The sequence below is a fragment of the Schistocerca gregaria genome, chromosome 9 (genome assembly GCF_023897955.1).
Source record: "Schistocerca gregaria isolate iqSchGreg1 chromosome 9, iqSchGreg1.2, whole genome shotgun sequence".
Classification (NCBI taxonomy): Eukaryota; Metazoa; Arthropoda; class Insecta; order Orthoptera; family Acrididae; genus Schistocerca; species Schistocerca gregaria.
The window spans coordinates 135,669,360-135,689,889 of record NC_064928.1 but is presented as its reverse complement, the minus strand read 5'-3'; the positions used below and the strand labels follow the sequence as shown (position 1 = coordinate 135,689,889).

At 38.2% G+C, this 20,530-nt stretch overlaps 1 protein-coding gene across 1 annotated transcript in view; it reads left to right on the top strand.

Annotated features, from left to right (window-relative positions):
* LOC126291467 (uncharacterized) overlaps positions 1-20,530 on the top strand; it is a 2,161,958-nt gene that overhangs the window by 145,409 nt on the left and 1,996,019 nt on the right. Inside the window, exon 8 of the mRNA XM_049984978.1 lies at positions 14,963-15,104. Within this exon, the coding sequence (XP_049840935.1) occupies positions 14,963-15,104 (142 nt within the window). The remainder of the gene's footprint in view (positions 1-14,962; positions 15,105-20,530) is intronic.

Sequence of the window (20,530 nt, the reverse complement as noted above, 5' to 3'; positions counted from 1 at the left end):
AAATAGAATACGTTTCGAAACACAGTTCGTAAAATCAATTCAAACAGACAATAAGATACTGTATTAAATTATGAATGATTCTAAGGCATCTGAAAGTGTAAACACATACATAAAAATGTTTGTTAAATGATCTGAATATAGTAACTAATAGAAACCACAGTTCAATCTGAATACTGTGTCCCTCAGTAAATTCGTAAGTAAGAAAACACATGTAACAGTCCCTTGGACAAGAAAAAATGAAACGATTACATTAAAAAAAAGTAACGAGCAAAATAAAATTTCATACTGTGGCAGTATATTTGACAAAAGTAAAAGAATGACTGACAGTATGAAACAAGATCTCTCTTCATAATACGAATTAAATTAAATCATTCCACATATACATAGAAGAACTACGTTCAGAATCTCATAAGTGTAATGCCATATGTAGGCATACCATGGTCTAGGCGTAGTGTCTTAGTATTCGAAACATCCTCGGTCCTGGGTTAGAATTTCGCCATTGCTTAAATTATAATTAATAATCAGTATTGGCGAAGACTTCTGCTAACGACCTTGTCAAGACGGCAGAGGAGCAGACAGAGGTTCAGGACACTCTCTTGCCCTTCAGGTGGGAAACTGCCCATAAAGGCGGAAGAATCAGCAATGATCAACGGGATAAGGACGCAGAAGGCAATAGAAACCACTGCATTAGAATCACGCAACGTGTATCCACTGGACAAGTGGCTGAATAACCAACTAAAGGATAACGTTTTACGAGTCTGAGTGTGAATTGTCAGAAGCTTCAACTTGGTATGGAAACGTGAAGTCGGAAATGAAAAGGGTCAATCTAGATAGAGTAGGGGTCAGTGAAATGAAATGGAAAGAAGACAACGATTTCTTGTCAGATGAGTAAAGGTGGCAAAAAATGGTATAACAAGAGTAGGATTCGTTATGAGCAAGAAGGTAGGGTAGAGAGTGTGTTACTGTGAACAGTTCAGGGATACTGTTCTCATCAGAATCGACAGTAAATCAACACCGACAACGATAGTTCAGGCGTACATGCCGACGTTGCAAGCTAATGATGAGGAGATAAAGAATGTATATGGGATATTGAAAGGGTAGCGCAGTATGTAAGGGGAGATGAAAATCTAATAGTCGTGAGGGACTGGAATGTAGTTGTAGGAGAAGGAGTAGAAGTAAAGTTTGTATGAGAATATGGGCTTCGGACAAGGAATGAGAGAGGAGAATACTCTGTTCAAGAATCACTAGCGGCGGACGTATGCTTGGAAAAGGCCGGATGATACAGGAGATTTCAGTTAGATTACATCATGGTGAGATAGATGTTCCAAAATCAGATACTGGATAGTAAGGCGTTCCCAGGAGCAAATTTAGCTTAAAATATAGTAGTGGTGAAGAATAGGTTGAAATTTGAAACATTAGTCAGGAAGAATCAATACCCAAAGAAGTGGAATACTGAAGTAGTAAGGAATGACGAGATACGCTTGAAGTTCTCTTAGACTATAGATACAGTAAGAAGGAGTAGCTCAGTAGGCAGCACAGTTGAAGACGAATGGATATCTCTAAAAAAAGGCCATCGCAGAAACTTAAAAAAAATAACAACAACATTGGTACAAAGAAGGTAACTGCGAATAAACTATGAGTAACAGAAGAAATACCTCAGTTAGTCTATGAAAAGAGGAAGTACAAAAATGAGACGGGTAATACACAATATGTACAAGAGCAAAGAGTGAATAAATAAGAGTGGACGACCAAGAACGAAGTGCTCAGATTGAAGAGGGCATAGGGCAGGGATATAGTCTTTCGCCTCTACTGTTCAAACTGTACATTGAAAAATAAATGATGGAAATAAAAGAAAGGTTTAGGAGTAGGATTAAAATTCATGGTTAAATGTTACCAATACGATTCGCTGATGACATTACTATCCTGAGCGAAAGGGAACAAGAATTACATGATCTGCTGAATTGAATGAACAATAATGAGTACAGAATATGGATTGAGAGTAAATTGAAGAAAGACGAAAGTAATGAGAAGTAGTAGAAATGAGAATAGCGAGAAACTTTGCATAACGATTGATGGTCACAAAGTAGATGAAGTTAAGGAATGCTGCTACACAGGCTGTAAAATAACCAATGAGGGACAGAGTAAGCAGGATGTCGAAAGTATGCCAGCAATGGGAAAAAGGGCATTCCTGGCGAAGAGAAGTCTACTAATATCAAACATCGGCCTTAACTTGAGGAAGAAATTTTTAAGAATGTATGTCTGGTAGTGAAACATGGACTGTGGGAAAACCAGAACAGAAGAGAATGGAAGCATTTGCGCTGTGGTGCTACAGGCGAATGTTGGAAATGAGGTGGACTGATAAGTTAAGGACAGAGGAAATTCTGCACAGAATCGGAGAGGAAAGGAGTATATCAGAAACACTGATAAGGAGAAGGGACAGGTTGATAGGACATTTGTAAAGGCCTGAGGAATGACTTCCATGGTACTAGAAAGAGTTCTAGAGGATATAAACTGTACAGGAAGATAGAAGTTGGAATGAATCCAGCAAAAAATGGATGGTGTACTTTGCAAATGCTACTGTGAGATGAAGACGTTGGCACAGGAGTGGAAATCGTGGAGGGCTGCATCAAACCAGTCGGAAGACTGATGATCTAAAGAAAAAAAGGCTTCCTATCACAGTACTGAAACCGTATTACATGCAAACTTTTCTCCCTAGTGTGCCCTCAAATGAAATACTGCCTTGTTAGCAAAGTTTAAACCCATAAATTTATATAATATTGCAGTATGAATGCACCATTCATTAAATTCAACCTAAATAGACCAGACTTATTTCATATAGTGTGTTTATAATGATAATAGTAATTAATTAATTAATTAATTGATTTCCCTGAACTTGGCATATTGTTGTAACCGTCTGAATTTACATGGATTACTTGTAAGTAAATGTGCTTATAGCTCCGTTTTGTGCAAAGGGCGTGGTGGTCCCTGTTTGTTACCGTGACTCACATATGCAAGACATTAAGTAGTCGCGCTCCATATACAGTGATGGAGTCCAGATGCGGCAACAACGACAGCAACTGACTTCAGTTCTCAAATAGCAGACTTAGAAAGCCAGAGAGGTTTTCTCACCATATCTGCTGTATATAGAAACAATTCAAGAAAAAGGCTATTGTTGCTGATGGGGAAATTGCATTTATGTGGAGTAGTCTGCTTCCGTTTGCAAAGGGCAATTTGGGGTAATATAGTCAGACTTGGAAAAATGTTGTTAGGGAGATTAGGATGACTACGAAAATGTTTCATTAGTAAAGCATATAACTGCTCCCAATATGTAGCAAAGTCATGATGACACACATGACATTGGAAACAACACTCTATATCTATCTCAAAAAATACTAAAGGAACACTCTGAATGGGGATGTTACGAATTTCAAAGCCCTGAAGCCATGTTATAGTAATCCAGTCATTAATGCCATTATAGTTGCAGAGTCCATTACAATATGTAAGAATAATAAGGAACACAGGCTGTAACAATAGCTAGGCAAGAATATTTCACGTCACCAAAACCATTTTCAGCAGTTTCCGAAAAAGTTTTCAGACTCTTAAACTGGGTAAAAGAAGAGTATATACAGTGATGAACCACCTTCAATTTGAAAAATTTCAATCTGAATGTTTCTCTCTTTTTCCATCCTTTTTATTTTTCCCACTTGGTCTCGTGCAAGTCGTACATTTTCCCACATTGTTTCTGGCGTATGCTTACTTTGCTGAAGACTTCGTACACCTTGCACCATAAGCATTGTCCAGTACTTTTTATAGATCGAAGAACTCTATGGAAGAGTCTCACTTTCTCTTGAGTCACATTTCCGTTGTCAAGCGTAACGTCAGAAATGACTCTGTCCAACAATAAAATGAATTGAATTTTAGTAAGAAGTAAATTTACTCTGTTATGTAGTTCTCTTGGGGGTGAATAAATTTTCTCTAATGTATTTTCAATAAGTAGATTTCATCTCTGAAGCTCAAGCTTTCCTTCTATTGCTGGCCACAAATGTGACAAGCTATCATGTAGTTTACTGAGAATCCAGTAGACGATGAATTCAAGACAATGGTAAAGGACAGTATTCACCTTACTTATAATATCCATCTCTGTGCCAATACTGAAGAAATGATTTTGTTATTCTTCCAGTATTCTCAATTGCCCTTTGATTTCCCTTTTAGAATTGCTCATCACATCTTGCATTTCCTCCTCATATCATAGCTTATATTCTATCCTTTTTCTGTTTGATCTGTGACGTTTTCAATCTTCCCTTATTTCTCCTGTTTTCACAATCCATACTGCCAATCTATCACACTGTACAAAAAACAGTTATTCTCATTTATACAAGAAGCGTACAATTCGTTGTTGTCTACACTAAACAAGAAATATGTACTTAAGGAGATAAAGCTCATAATTAATCCTCTATTTCTTCTATACACATACAAAAACTTTACGTGAATTTTGTGCATTGTAATGTCCACAAGTGCTGTTATCCAAAGTACCACTGTTGACTTCTATTTCTTTTTTTTTACTTTTGTGTTAATGAAATCGCATTTTCTTCCTCTCAAAGCTCTACAGTGTTACCTGAAATATGTATTACACTATTAATCATTTTACTGTCTTCATTATTGATTATCAGAGAACATACCATAGGCCTCTACTTCAGATCTCATCGTATGTTTGATGTGTACTTAGAACAGAAATCCATAGAATACATATTTCGAACGGACTTTTAACTACTCACGATACTTTATTGTGCACTCATCAATCCTACACATGCAAGAAAATTTGTTTTAGGGCATTTTATTGTGTCTAAAGGATAATGCTATAGCTCAAACGAATTTTGTTTTCCTACCCTAGGATAATTCTAAATCCAAAAACTCTGGTTAGTCATATCATTAAACAGACTTATTGCTATTTTTACATTGTCTCCTGTTTCCCTCATACACATCTACATCTTTATCTATTATCTGCAAAACGTTATGATGTTTATGACAGGGTTTACCATACATTGTACCACCCATTAGGGCTATATCCTTTTCTGTACTTGATCAAATGCAAGCATCTTTAGTGTCAGATTAATTTCTGCTATAGGATGAAGCTTTTTAAAGTTATTGATAATTTTCTACCTCAGTGTTTTGTTTTCTGATACTGGATGAACGTTTATTCAATTGCATGCTGACAGTTATTTGTAATAGCTTAATACTGTATCATCACTTTTTTATTTGTGTTACTAGGTATGTTTCCTGAGTCTTGTTTGCTACCAAGGATGCCTCACTTAAGGTTTGATTATAGGCTCATCTTAAGTAAAGCGTAATCATAGGGTGAAGCTATATTTAACATTCTCAAAGTTAACAATATCATATTTTGTTGAAATTATTTTTTAGATTCCATTACTCATACTTGAAACCATAATTTGTCATACAACTGATACAGTGTTGTGATACATACCCTAATGTGGTTCTTTAAATCCGTTTTTCGCTTTGTTACCTTGTTCTGATGTACAGCTGGTGTCTCCAATAGCCGGCCAGAATGGCCAAGCTGTTCTAGGTGCTTCAGTCTGGAACCTCACGACCGCTATGGTCGAAGGTTCGAATCCTGCTTCAGGCATGGATGAATGTGATGTCCTTAGGTTAGTTAGGTTTAAGTAGTTCTAGGGGACTGATGACCTCAGAAGTTAAGTCCCATAGTCCTCAGAACAGTTTGAACCATTTGTCTCCAATAGCATTTGATCTCTCTGATGTGTTGGATAATCCAACTCCATTTCAGTTCACTTATCATTGGAAAGTGATGTGAATATGTTATCAGTGTGATTGGTTGTTAGATGATTATATTATAAATGCTTTTTGGTCCATAGAGCTGTAGTAAGCAGATCGCCAAGAATGTAGAATATCTCATAAAGCAAGAGTACATTATACATGTGCATCTTTAGAAAAAAGAAACAGTCTAGTACCCCTTTCACAGCTCATTAGTGAAATGATACTCATGAATGTGGAACTAGTAAAAAAGTGTAAACAGTTCAGTGGTAGTGAGTATGAAACTTGCTAGCAGATTAAAACTGTGTGCCCGAGCGAGACTCGAGCTCGGGACCTTTGCCTTTCGCGGGCAAGTGCTCTGCCTTCTGAGCCACCGAAGCACGACTCACGCCCCGTACTCACAGCTTTACTTCTGCCAGTATCTCGTCTCCTAGTAGTGAGTAATTTGTCACAAACATGCAATATAAGCTTTCATGGCTGGTGTGGAGTACTCTTACAACTTCTAGTCCAACTGCGCGAGATCTAGGCTAAAGAAGAAAACGTTGGTAGCTTAAATTGAGGATAATTCTCAAACTGTTATTGACCTGTCTGATGAAGATTTAACTAAAGATGAAATTCCTGTTCTAGCAAAAGAAGGCATTTTTCATATATATAAACAGTAGTTGTCATCCCATTTTCTTGAACAAATCTGTGAAGGATCTCCTTGAGTTCACATCACAAATAATTTGTATTATACAATTTTTGAACCTGAAAAGCTTGACTTTATGATAATTTATTTTTACATCACCTGTCTCTGACACCATACACCCACACAGCAAGTAAGGGTTTGAATAGACATTTCAGGACTGAGCAGTATATTCCTCCCAACTGAATTAATTAAGTGTCGTAATTCCAAGAATAGAACACTGTTGATTTTTTTTATATGCTTGTCTTTACATTTTAGACATATACTGGGGAAAACCTGGTACACGTTTTGAGGTGAATGCAGTGTGTTTTTTAAAGTTTAGTGTCAAAGAATTAGCTAGAATCCATTTATTAATGTCAATTAAAATTTTCTGGATTGAATTTTTCAAGACTATATATAATTTACAAATTTGGCTTTTGGTTATACATTGAAGATACACATGAAATGTAAGGGCTTTATGACTGAATGGATTGAAATAAAGATGTAATTCACTCTAATTACAATGATGTTAGATAGATTAATACTGAACTCTTTCCTATTGACTCCCTTCGTTTTGTGTCTAAAAGACAAAATGGGATTCTTTCTCTAGAATTTTCTTTTACACACGAATATCTTGCTTAAGAGGCTTAATGTATATTATGCAACTAGATTTCTTTGATAGATAACAGAGTCTATAATACATTATCTGATGAATTATTTCCAGTCTCACTTTATGTACAACCAAACTCCTCAATATGTTTCAACAGCCTTCTGAATGTTGGAGTTTGATAGGACATCCAGCTATGATTTGTACACTAGTCAGATGTTTAGGAAGCAGACTGTATTTGAATTTTCTTCAATTTTCTAAAATACTTGCTACAGTAAAATTGGACAGAAGTATCATGGTTTTCCTTAATTTCATTTCCTACACAGAGGCTTGGCTTCAGCATACACCATACAATTGCAAAACATTCCAGTCCTATATGATTTATTACACAAACATCTTAAAATGTTCTTTAACTTAGAAGAACACTATTCATTTAACTTTAATAACGTTTCAACATAAACACTAGAATTTTTCATTCTAAATATTTTCATTCTAAATATTTTTTTTAATAATGGCTGACAAGAGATATTCTGTGGCAGGATCTACTGAACCTAAGAATCCCGTATTTTCTATAACTGTTTAATGCTTGTTAAAAAAATTTCATATCAATTGCCAATATACCTCTTATTCTTCAGGCTATCAGGTCCTCCTCATCTCTATTTCAAACATTGTCTTTCTTCATTGCACAACATATTATATTTATTTTGGTTAGTATATTTTTCTTGTGAAGTGTCCACCTCTGTAGCATAGTGGTAGCATGTCTGCCTACCATACAAGTGGCCCGGGTTCGATTCCTGGCAGGGGACTAGATGTTGTGTGTCCTTTATCATAAATTTCATCATCATCGACCCAGAAGTCGTCGAAGTGGCGGCAAATAAAAAGGTCTTCCGATACAGTGGCTGAACTACCCCACATGGGGCCTCCCAGCCAACAACGCCATTCAAACACTTTATTTAATTTCTTGTAAGATCTATATAACTAGCATTAATATCTTATTGTACACATTGTAATGAGCAACCCTCAACATCACAGCTCTTTGTGATTGACCAGTATTGCTTCCTTTTTGCTCTTCAAGATACCTTTATTCTTCAAGTAATCCATTGCTGTTTCTGTAATCTTTGGTTTAATTCATGTTAGTTTTTGTGAAATGGTGGTAAGGACATTTATTAATAAATTTCTTTTAAGTTCTGTTCATCTAGTGAGCACTACATACATCAGTCCAGTCCACGTCTTTGAGCAGTTTCCTAATATGATTAATTTTTGCCTCAGTGCCTCCTCTAAGAAACATGCGTTATGTAGATTATTATCTTCATTAGTAACAACATTTATCAGTATCCCATTCTGAGAGGCCACTATCTATTGATCACCCCTGCATTTCATGCATTCTCACTTCATTTACAATTATCATGCTTGCTACTGTATTAACGTCTATTAACAGATCTCATTTTACACACGAACGCCAATGCATTGATGAGCAATTTCGATAGTCAGCACGTACGTTTTTGGCATAATGCATACCTCATTATCACACTTGGACACTATGGGACATTATTTTGATATGCCGTAAGGGATTTATTCGTTATTAGGCATACATTGTTGTATTAATCTTTGTATGTGCAACGTTTGGCGAGCCACATCATGTCTGTGTCTATTACTACTGTGTCTATTACTACTGTCTCATGGTGGAAAAAATTTCAAAATTATAAAGCTGTTAGTAAAGATGTATTTTAAAGAATTGTTATTATTCACAAATTCCCAAATCAACCATTTAAAAGAGCTGAAATGTCGATAATGACAGGTTTGAAAATTAGAAAATTCTGTTTCGAATTTTAAGTCACAAATTATCATGCAGATGAGAGCAGGAATATGAGTTTATAAACATGCAACAGACTAATTAAAACCAAGCTATGTTGTGAAACAACGTTCTTCGAAAATACACTACATATGGAAAAATTGTTTGAAACTCAAGGAGCTATAATGAACAACTGAAACATTGTTATCGTAACCGGTATTAAATAATGAAATCATTTGTTTATTATATTCAGAGAAATTTTCGACTCTCTGATTCCTCATACACTGTACATCCAAACTATAAACATCAAACGATAGAAATATTGTTACAAACTATAAACATCACAATTAAATTACTATTATTTCTCATATCTTTCAATTTTTACCTATATTCTACACGGACACTTTATGTTCCATTCTTCATTTTGTATTACTCAATGTTGTTTTCCTGTTTTCTGTATACTTCATTTCATCGTCAACGTTTTTGTTTAACTGTGAGTGAAGTAATTTGCTTCTATGACATATAGTTTTCCACAATGTCTCATTCATTATAACTCTAATTATTTAGTATTCATACTGAATTTTTGTAGTATTACAAAAGGGGATTTGTTCTTCAGCATCTTTTCTATTCATTGTACTAATTTCTGTGATTGTAGTAATTGCAGTGTCATTAATTAATATCTTACACACCAGTTAGTGGCTTCTTCTGCAGAATAAGATTAGTGATTTGTAAAATATCTAATTATGTGTAACCTATATGGTAGAGTCTGGCTGATGATAAGTTCAGCAATTTCAGAGATAGTTTTGTAACACTCTGCTTGTGACAAGTGAGACCTGTTGTTGCTGTGTTAGAATCTTCAAACATGGTATAAATTATACACCTCATATTGTTCTTATCGTCCTTTACTTCAGTCATACATTTATTCATCCTCAGTAAGGAAGTATCCAATTTATTCATTACATTTCTCTACCTTTTTATAAATATTGTAAACTGGTTTCTCAGTGACTCATTTATCATATCGAATCCAACTATTTTGTTCAGAAATCTAAAATATACATCTGATCTTAAGTTTCCTGAATCAAACTGCTTTACATGTCATTTTCTCAATAAAAGTAACCTATGACCCAAGAGTCGATTTACTTAACAGCTACATGCATATTTAATTCTACAGTTACTTAACAGGAATAATGGTAATTTCATCTTCTGCAATACTTTTATGTTTACCACGGTTTTCTGTTATCATTTCCATTCTTATATTTTATTAGTCGTTCATTTCATTTTAAAATTCTTTCTCGTATTCCTTTTTCCATCTTGAGATTGTTATGTATCAGATAGTTGACCTGTACTGGTTTCAACCATGAGATCCAAAATTCGGTTTGCTTTAGCATAGAAGATTAAGCCACATCCATCATTTAATTACAGTTTGAACATTTTCTTAAAAAATTACTTTGTTTTTTTCTTCTTTCTTCCTGGGTTAAAAGCTAGTGAAAAATTTTAAGTGAATGTTTAAATATTCTATAAACCTATTCTACATACATTATGTTACAAATTTTGAGGCTTTCCCATTAATGCAGGAATGATATTCTTCTCTCAGAAAATGACTAAGTATTGGGTTGTTGGTAACATACTTGTGCAGGCTGTTTCCAGGGTCTCACATAACTTTAATTCTTCTATCCTTGTACACATATTATGTAACAGGACTCATATTTGGTGATGTGGACTGATTTTAAACGAACGTCAGTATTCACTCAGTGAGCACTAAACAGAGAAACGGTTTTCTGGTGGCTGACTCTCTCTTAACAACTGCACATATTGTATATCATTAACTAATGTGTACACTAAGTTGTTATTATATTTCTGGCTGAAGTGCATAACACATATGAGAACCTCAGATTTTTTAATGAGAATTGAAAAGTATCATTGAAGCATACACCCTTTACTCTGTATGGGAATATCCCATAATATCTTGTAAGTAAACACATTTTACCTTTGTGTGCATTATCATGAACGTAAACCTGGGAATGTGAACTGGCTACCTAAATGTGCTACTGACCTCAAAGCCACATCAATTGCATGAAGAATAATGTTTTTGTTAAAACCGTTCTCATTCATAAGCAAATAAATGAGCGAACTCATTCAGTAGACTTGGTCAGTGCGAACTGTTTGAAGAAACGTAACTGTAGGAAGAAACTGTAATGTCGACCTGTATAAGAATGTAACTTCAAACACATGACAATTTCTGCACTAACATATGGCCCTTGTAAAATAAAGAAACTAACAGAACCTACTTTGCGCAAAGGAAACGAAACAATCACATATTGTGAATCTCACCTTTTAAATGAAGTACTGGCAGAAACAGCAACACAGCAAGTCTGCATAACAGTTTAAAAAATGCTGCTAAATCTAACAACTGTTGGTCTGCCTAATTCGTGTCCATAATGCGAATGAAACACGTGACTCAACCTTTAAGTAACGAAAATTCAGTAACGAAGGAACTCATCATAGAAAACAATTAAAGAACCTAATATGAAAAACTTTTAATATAATACTTTCTACATTACTGTAAATTAAGTCAGAAGATCAATCAGCAGAATAATGATCAAAAACTCGACTGTAACAAGGGTGAAGTGGACTGACAATGCAAGTCTACAAAAATAAAAACAAACATTTCACATTAAATGATACCTTGTTCTTCATTTCAAAACTTTTTTTGAGTCCATATGCTGTTAAACCAGTGTTCTGAGTCATGATTCCTCCTCATAATAAATAGGAAATTCACATAGTTTCAAATATGCGTCCATGCACTAGACTGTAGACTCAAATAATCCCTGCTGCTGGACACCACAGCTATCCACTACTGATGGTCAAAGATTCTATGAATCTACACTGCTACCATTGCAGACACAGAAGATACTGTGGCCTAAGAACTTTTTCTCTGACCACAATTTTTTAAATATATCATTTTCCTTTACCAATTTTAACACATCCAATAACATCATCAAAGATAGCCATCTTAGAGGCTTACAGGCTATAATTTCAATTTTTCATTTTCTGGGAATATAATTGCAATAATCTTATTTTCATTTTGATTTATCTAATTTTTACTTCTGTTGTCACTATTCAGTGAATTACTTAATCAGTTTTTCGTTGAGAAAGATGCATATTGTCTTACTTGGTCTGGCGAAATATTTACATTTACGTATTAGCTGAGTACCAAGCATTGTCTGGGTACATATTCATTTCAATCTTCTATCCAGCTCCTGCGTCCCCATCTCCACATCCATCTCCTCCTTCACCACATCTCTGTTCCTCTCCTTTGCCTCTCTTTCTGTCCACCTCCTACTCCCCCTCCCTTCTATCCATTTCCTCGTCTCCTCTGTCTCTACCCATCTCCTCCTACTCCTCTCTACCGATCTCCTGCTGCCCCTCTCTGGCCATCTCCTCCTCCCCCATCTGTCACTATCTCCTTCCCCTTCGCCGTTTGTCCATCTCCTTCTCCTCCCTTCTCTTTCCAGGTTCATCACACTCAGTCCAAAATGTGGTTCTTAAGCCCCACAATATTTCTTTCCAGGCAGTAACTAATATTTGTATTAAATTTATTTGAAATCGTACCAGGCTTTTAGGATGAGTTTTTCGTCAGTGTCTTTGCCCACGATGCACATAATATATACTTAATGTGTTTCATACTAACTTGTACACATATTTCACATTTATCTCTAGCGAATTTCGCCTTGTAGTTTCATTTTCACACAGCTAAATGTATATGACGTCTTATCTCTTGAACTATGTCATACTGTGATATATTTCTGTTGATACATTCGACGGCATATGTGAATACTGTCTGTGAAAGGTGTTGGGGATAAAATTGTAGCAACACAGTAATAAACTTGAATGTCTTGCGTGCTATGGCAGTCTTCCATTGTCTTATCTCCTGAACTATACATCGTACAATTATATAATTTTGCTGATACTTTCAATGATACACTTGAATACTATTTGCAAAATGCATCACTAATACAGTTAATATCAAAGAAGCAGTAAATTGAAACATCATGCTTCACAGGACAGTTTTACTGCAAAAAAGCATAGTAAGTGATTAAATTATTTCTGTTTGTCGTTTCTTAGGAGTTGCAGCAAGAAACTGTTTCGTAAGGTTTGAAATGAATGGTGAAGCTTGTTGCATGTCATTAAGTTATCTCATTCTTGGATAGTGAATAACTAAAGTATGGGTATTCACACGTCATGGACTTCATTGCATTTCCACCAGTACCTCCACCTCTTTGACAGGAAGTGATATGTGTATCCTCTTGGTTGAAATTAGTTCAGTGACTTAGGAGGAGATGTGTGACATGCATGTACATTACACACACACACACACACACACACACACACACACACACACACACACACACACACACACACAATATATATATATACATATATATTGAACCCCCAGAGAAACTGGTACAGGTATGTGAATTCAAATGCAGGGATATGTAAGCAGGCAGAATATAGCACTGCGGTCAGAAACACTTATATGAGACAACAAGTGTCTGGCACAGTTGTTACATCAGCTGCTGCCGCTACAATGACAGGTTATCAAGAGTGAGTTTGAATGTGGTGTTGTAGTTGGCGCAGGGGCAATGGTTCAAAATGGGTCAAACGGCTCTGAACACTATAGGACTTAACATGTGAGGTCATCAGTCCACTAGACTTAGGCAACACCTATATGAGACAACAAGTGTTTGGCGTTGTTGTTAGATCTGTTGCTGCTGCTACAACGACACGTTATCAAGAGTGAGTTTGAATGTGGTGTTGTAGTCGGCGCAGGAGCGATGGTTCAAAATGGTTCAAAAGGCTCTGAACAGTATTGGACCTAACATCTGAGGTGGTCTGTCCCCTAAGTCTACTTAAACCTGAGAACGTTACACACATCCAAGCCCGAGCCAAGATTCGAACCTGCGACACCAGCAAACCTGTTCCGGACTGAAGCGCCTAGAACTGCTCGGTCACAGCAGCCGGCAGGAGCGATGGGATACAGCAATTCAAAGGTAGCGATGAAGTGTGGATTTTCGCATATGACCATTTCATGACCGTACCAGGAAACCAATAAGTCATCAAATCTCCGACATCTCTGCGACCGGAAAAAGATTCTGCAATAATGGGACCAATGAAGACTGGAGAGAATCGTTTAAAGTGACATAAGCGCAACCTTTCCCAAAATTGCTGCAGGTTCCAATACTAGGTCATCAACAAGTGTTAGCGTGCAAACCAATCAACGAAACACCATCAATATGGGCTTTCGGAGCCGAACGCCCACTCGTGTCCGTTTCATGACTGCACTACACGGAGCTTCACGCCTCGCCTGGGCCCGTCAACATCGTCAGTGGACTGTGGATGACTGGAAACATGTTGCCTGGTTGGACGAGTCTCGTTTCATATTCTACAGAGCGGATGGACGTGTACGGGTATGGAGACAACCTGATGAAAACATAGACCCTGCATGTCAACAGGAGTCTGTTCAAGCTGGTGGAGGCTCTGTAATCGTGTAGGATGTGTGGAGTTGGAGTGATACGGAACCCTGATACGTGTAGATACGATAGCTGACACGTAAGTAAGCAGCCTGATCACCTGCGGCCACTGATGTCGATTACGCATTGAGACGGAGTTAGGCAATTCCAGCAGGGCATAAAATGCGGCTCCCCACACTTACAGAATTGTTACAGACTGGCTTCAGACTTCCCAGACATGAACATTATTGAACATATGTGGGATGCATTGCACCGTGCTGTTCAGGGGAAATCTCCTCCCCCTCCAACTCTCACGGATTTGTGTGTAGAGAAATACCAATGATAATCCTATTTCTAGATGCAGATAAAAGTGTACAATTACAACATTCTTATTTGCATGTTAAATTTGACTGATTTACTACATTTTTGTTACTTTATACTAAGTTTTTGGTCTCTCAGTTCTGTGAATTATACTTATAATGACGCATTGAGTGATGACGTCGCTTTGGCTGTTATTGTCCCTCTCGCTCTGACAAAGAATAGGTGCCACATTTTGTGACAGCTGTAGCTTCAGTAACGTGACTCCGCACGTTGGCCTGCAGGAGCAGCGGCCGTCCACGTCGTCCACGGCGTCGGACTCGGGGCCGTCCATGGCGGTGCCCGCGCCGCCTCCGCCCCCCTCCGGCGCCGGCGCCGCAGGCACCGCCCCCGCCACCACGGCGGACGTCACCAGCTCCAGCATTGGCACCAGCACCTGCGGCCAGGGCCTGCCGCCGCCCACCATCATCACCAGCTCCACCACGCCCCCCGCCACCTCACCCAGTGCCGGGGTACGTCCTCAGGCCGCTTGGCACCATCCGGTTTAGTACTGACTACCCCTTTTTTTCAACATTTTGTGCTACAACAGCAGTCGAGTCCAGTATCTTACAGCTTGAAAGCAATCCTCTTACACACTCATTTCTTTCTGGTCAAAAGTTCACATACGTTCATACCACAGGTGGCAAAAAGTATCCCATTACTTGTGTGAACCCAGTGTGAGTGTAAGCGTGTCCTTTGAATTGGCTGCATCCGAGAACTGGCATGTTTTACGCTTAGAATAACACTATTGATTTTCGATGTGGTTCTGTCTTGGATCACTTTGTATGTTCTTTCTTTCTTTCTCTCCCTCTCTCTCTTTCACTCCCTCTCCCACTCTCACTCTCAGACCCACATACACACATCATATAATTATTAGAAACTTTTAAATTCTTTTTTGGACCAGAAAGAGATGTGAAGCAGATGATATCAATTTGGGGTTAATTACATCACTCATTAGCTTTCTTACATCATTTAGTATGTCGTTTTTTAACGGTTGAATATCTCACTCCTGAATGAGATTTTCACTCTGCAGCGGAGTGTGCGCTGATATGGAACTTCCTGGCAGATTAAAACTGTGTGTAACGTTTGGAAGGTAGCAGACGAGATACTGGCAGAAGTAAAGCTGTGAGGAGGGGGCGTGAGTCGAGCTTCGGTATCTCAGTTGGTAGAGCACTTACCCGCGAAAGGCAAAGGTCCCGAGTTCGAGTCTCGGTCGGGCACACAGTTTTAATCTACCAGAAAGTTTTATATCAGCGCACACTCCGCCGCAGAGTGAAAATCTCATTCTGGAAACATGCCCCTGACTGTGGCTAAGCCACGACTCCGTAATACCCTTTCTTTCACGAGTGCTAGTTCTGCAAGGTTCGCTGGAGACCTTCTGTAAAGTTTGGAACGTAGGAGACGAGATACTGGCAGAAGTAAAGCTGTGAGGACCGGGCGTGAGTCGTGCTTGGGTAGCTCACATGGTAGAGCAATTGCCCGTGAAAGGCAAAGGTCCCGAGTTCGAGTCTCGGTCGGGCACACAGTTTTAATCTGCCAGGAAGTTTCATTTCACTCCTGTCTGTTCCCAAGTCACTGATATTGTAAGTCATTTATGCTTCTAATATTATGTTCATGGATATTACTGTTATTTTGTAGCTTTTATTGATTGCTGGCAACGAACTTCATAACGCAGTAAATGCAGTGCAGGGCTATGCCCAATGCACTTAACTGCTCAAAGGAAGTGCCCATGAGACACATGTAAAAATACACTGCACTTTCAAATGGGATATGTCTGTACTAGCGAAGTACTTACGTTTAAAATCTGCAAACAGTAAACACCACGATAGTCACGGGTTCTGAGGTGTCAGTAAACACTAACAAAAGTGTTAATGAACATTTAGATTTGTAACAAGAACTGTGAGTTAGAGACACGTGTATATTGTTTAGTGTACGCTTGGTGCTGATGACAGAGCACTAAAAGACATAACTCGAAAGAAGTCCCTCAGAGTAGACAACATTCCATTAGAACTACTGACAGCCTTGGGAGAGCCAGTCCTGACAAAACTCTACCATCTGGTGAGTATGATGTATGAGCCAGGCGAAATATCTTCAGACTTCAAGAAGAATATAATAATTCCAATCCCAAAGTAAGCAGGTCTTGACAAATGTGAAAATTACCGAACTATCAGTTTAATAAGTCACGGCTGCAAAATACTAACATGTATTCTTTATAGACGAATGGAAAAACTGGTAGAAGCCGACCACGGGGAAGATCAGTTTGGATTCTGTAAAAATGTTGGAACATGTGAGGCAATACTGACCCTACGACGTATCTTAAAAATTAGATTAAGGAAAAGCAAACCTACGTTTCTAGCATTTGTGACTTAGAGAAAGCTTTTGACAATGTTGACTGGAATAGCCTCTTTCAAATTCTGAAGGTGGCAGGGGTAAAATACAGGGAGCAAAAGGCTATCTACAGTTTGAACAGAAACCAGATGGCAGTTATAAGAGTCGAGGGACATGAAAGGGAACCAGTGGTTGGGAACGGAGTGAGACAGCGTTGTTGACGGCCCCAGGTGTTATTAAACCTGTATATTGAGCAAGCGGTATAGGAAACAAAAGAAAAATTCAGAGTACTCATTAAAATCCATGGGGAGAATATAAATATTTTGAGATACGCCGATTACATTGTAATTCTGTCAGAAACAGCAAAGAACCTGGAAGAGCAGTTGAATGGAATAGACAGTGTCTTGAAAGGAGGGTATAAGATGAACACCAACAAAAGCGAAACGAAGATACTGGAATGTAGTCGATATAAACCGAGCGGTGCTGCCGGAATTAGATTAGGAATTGAAACACTTAACGTAGTAAATGAGTTTTGTTATTTGGGGAGCAAAATAACTGATGATTGTCGAAGTAGAGAGGATATAAAATGTAGCCCTGCAATAGCAGGGAAAGCATTTCTGAAGAAGAGAAATTTGTTAAAATCGAGTATAGGTTTAAGTGTCACGAAGTCCTTTCTGAAAGTATTTGTATGGAGTGTAGCCATATATGGAAGTGAAACGTGGACGATAAATAGTTTAGATAAGAAGAGAATAGAAGCTTTCGAAATGTTGTGCTACAGAGGAATGCTGAAGATTAGATGAGGAGGTACTGAATAGAAATGGGGAGAAGAGAAATTTGTGTCACAACTTGACTAGAAGATGGGATCGGTTGGTAGGACATATTCTGAAGCGTCAAGGGATTACCGATTTAATATTGGAGGGCAGCGTCGAGGGTAAAAGTCGTAGAGGGAGACCAAGAGATGAATACACAAAGCAGATTCAGAAGGTTGTAGGTTGCAGTAGGTACTGGGAGATGAAGAAGCTTGCACAGGATAGAGCAGCATGGAGAGCTGCATCAAACCAGTCTCAGGACTGAAGTCCGCAATAACAACAGGCTTGGTAGTAGCATGTGTGTCTTTTCGATATGAAAATACAACAGACGTATTATTCGAACAGAACATGTGGTTTAGTTATTCACATATTCAACGAATCATATTTTCGACCTTGATCTGTGATGTAGAAAGAGTCAGTTTTACTTTTTTTTTGTCATCAGTCTGCTGACTGGTTTGATGCGGCCCGCCACGAATTCCTTTCCTGTGCTAACCTCTTCATCTCAGAGTAGCACTTTCAACCTACGTCCTCAATTATTTGCTTGACGTATTCCAATCTCTGTCTTCCTCTATAGTTTTTGCTCTCTACAGCTCCCTCTAGTACCATGGAAGTCATTCCCTCATGTCTTAGCAGATGTCCTATCATCCTATCCCTTCTCCTTATCAGTGTTTTCCACATATTCCTTTCCTTTACGATTCTGCGTAGAATCTCCTCATTCCTTACCTTATCAGTCCACCTAATTTTCAACATTCGTCTATAGCACCACATCTCAAATGCTTCGATTCTCTTCTGTTCCGGTTTTCGCACAGTCCATGTTTCACTACCATACGATGCTTTACTCCAGACGTACATCCTCAGAAATTTCTTCCTCAAATTAAGGCCGGTATTTGATATTAGTAGAGTTCTCTTGGCCAGAAATGCCTTTTTTGCCATAGCGAGTCTGCTTTTGATGTCTTCCTTGCTCCGTCCGTCATTGGTTATTTTACTGCCTAGGTAGCAGAATTCCTTAACTTCATTGACTTCGTGACCATCAATCCTGATGTTAAGTTTCTCGCTGTTCTCATTCCTACTACTTCTCATTACCTTCGTCTTTCTCCGATTTACTCTCAAACCATACTGTGTACTCATTAGACTGTTCATTTCGTTCAGCAGATCATTTAATTCTTCTTCACTTTCACTCAGGATAGCAATGTCATCAGCGAATCGTATCATTCGTTCTTGATCGTCCACTCTTTTTATTCCCTCTTGCTTGTTGTACATATTGTATATGACCCGTCTCTCCCAACAGCTTACCCCTACGTTTTTCAGCTTTCACCATTTTATATTATCGAACGCTTTTTCCAGGTCGACAAATCCTATGAATGTGTCTCGATTTTTCTTTAGCCTTGCTTCAATTATTACCGTAACGTCAGAATTGCCTCTCTCGTGCCTTTACTTTTCCTAAAGCCAAACTGATCGTCACTTAGCGCATTCCCAAATTTCTTTTCCATTCTTCTGTATATTATTCTTGTTAGCAGCTTCCCTGCATGAGCTGTTAAGCTCTTCGGAATTGTGTGGATGATGCTTTTCCAAAAGTCAGACGGTATGTCGCCAGACTCATATATTCTACACACCAACGTGAATAGCCGTTTTGTTGCCACTTCCACTAATGATTTTAGAAATTCTGATGGAATGTTATCTATCCCTTCTGCCTTTTTTGACCGTAAGTCCTCCAAAGCTCTTTTAAATTCCGATTCTAATACGGGATCCCCTGTCTCTTCTAAATCGACTCCTGTTTCTTCTTCTATCACATCAGACAAATCTTTACCCTCATAGAGGCTTTCATTGTATTCCTTCCACCTATCTGCTCTCTCCTCTGCATTTAACAGTGGAATTCCCGTTGCACTCTTAATGTTACCACCGTTGCTTTTAATGTCACCAAAGGTTGTTTTGACTTTCCTGTATGCTGAGTCTGTCCTTCCGACAATCATATCTTTTTCGATATCTTCACATTTTTCCTGCAGCCATTTCGTCTTAGCTTCCCTGCACTTCCTATTTATTTCATTCCTCAGCGATTTGTATTTCTGTATTCCTGATTTTGCCGGAACATGTTTGTACTTCCTCCTTTCATCAATCAACTGAACTATTTCTTCTGTTACCCATGGTTTCTTCGCAGCTACCTTCTTTGTACCTATGTTTTCCTTGCCAACTTCTGTGACGGCCCTTTTTAGAGACGTCCATTCCTCTTCAACTGTGTTGCCTACTGTGCTCTTCCTTATTGCTGTATCTATAGCGTTAGAGAACTTCAAACGTATTTCGTCATTCCTTAGAACTTCCGTATCCCACTTGTTAGCGTACTGATTCTTCCTGAATAATGTCTTGAATTTCAGCCTACTCCTCATCACTACTATATTGTGATCTGAGTCTATCTCTGCTCCTGGGTACGCCTTACAATCCAGTATCTGATTTCGGAATCTCTGTCTGACCATGATGTAATCTAATTGAAATCTTCCCGTATCTCCCGGTCTTTTCCTAGTATACCTCCTCCTCTTGTGATTCTTGAACAGGGTATTGGCTGTTACTAGCTGAAACGTGTTACAGAACTCAATTAGTCTTTCTCCTCTTTCATTCCTTGTCCCAAGCCCATATTCTCCTGTAACCTTTTCTTCTACTCCTTCCCCTACAACTGCATTCCAG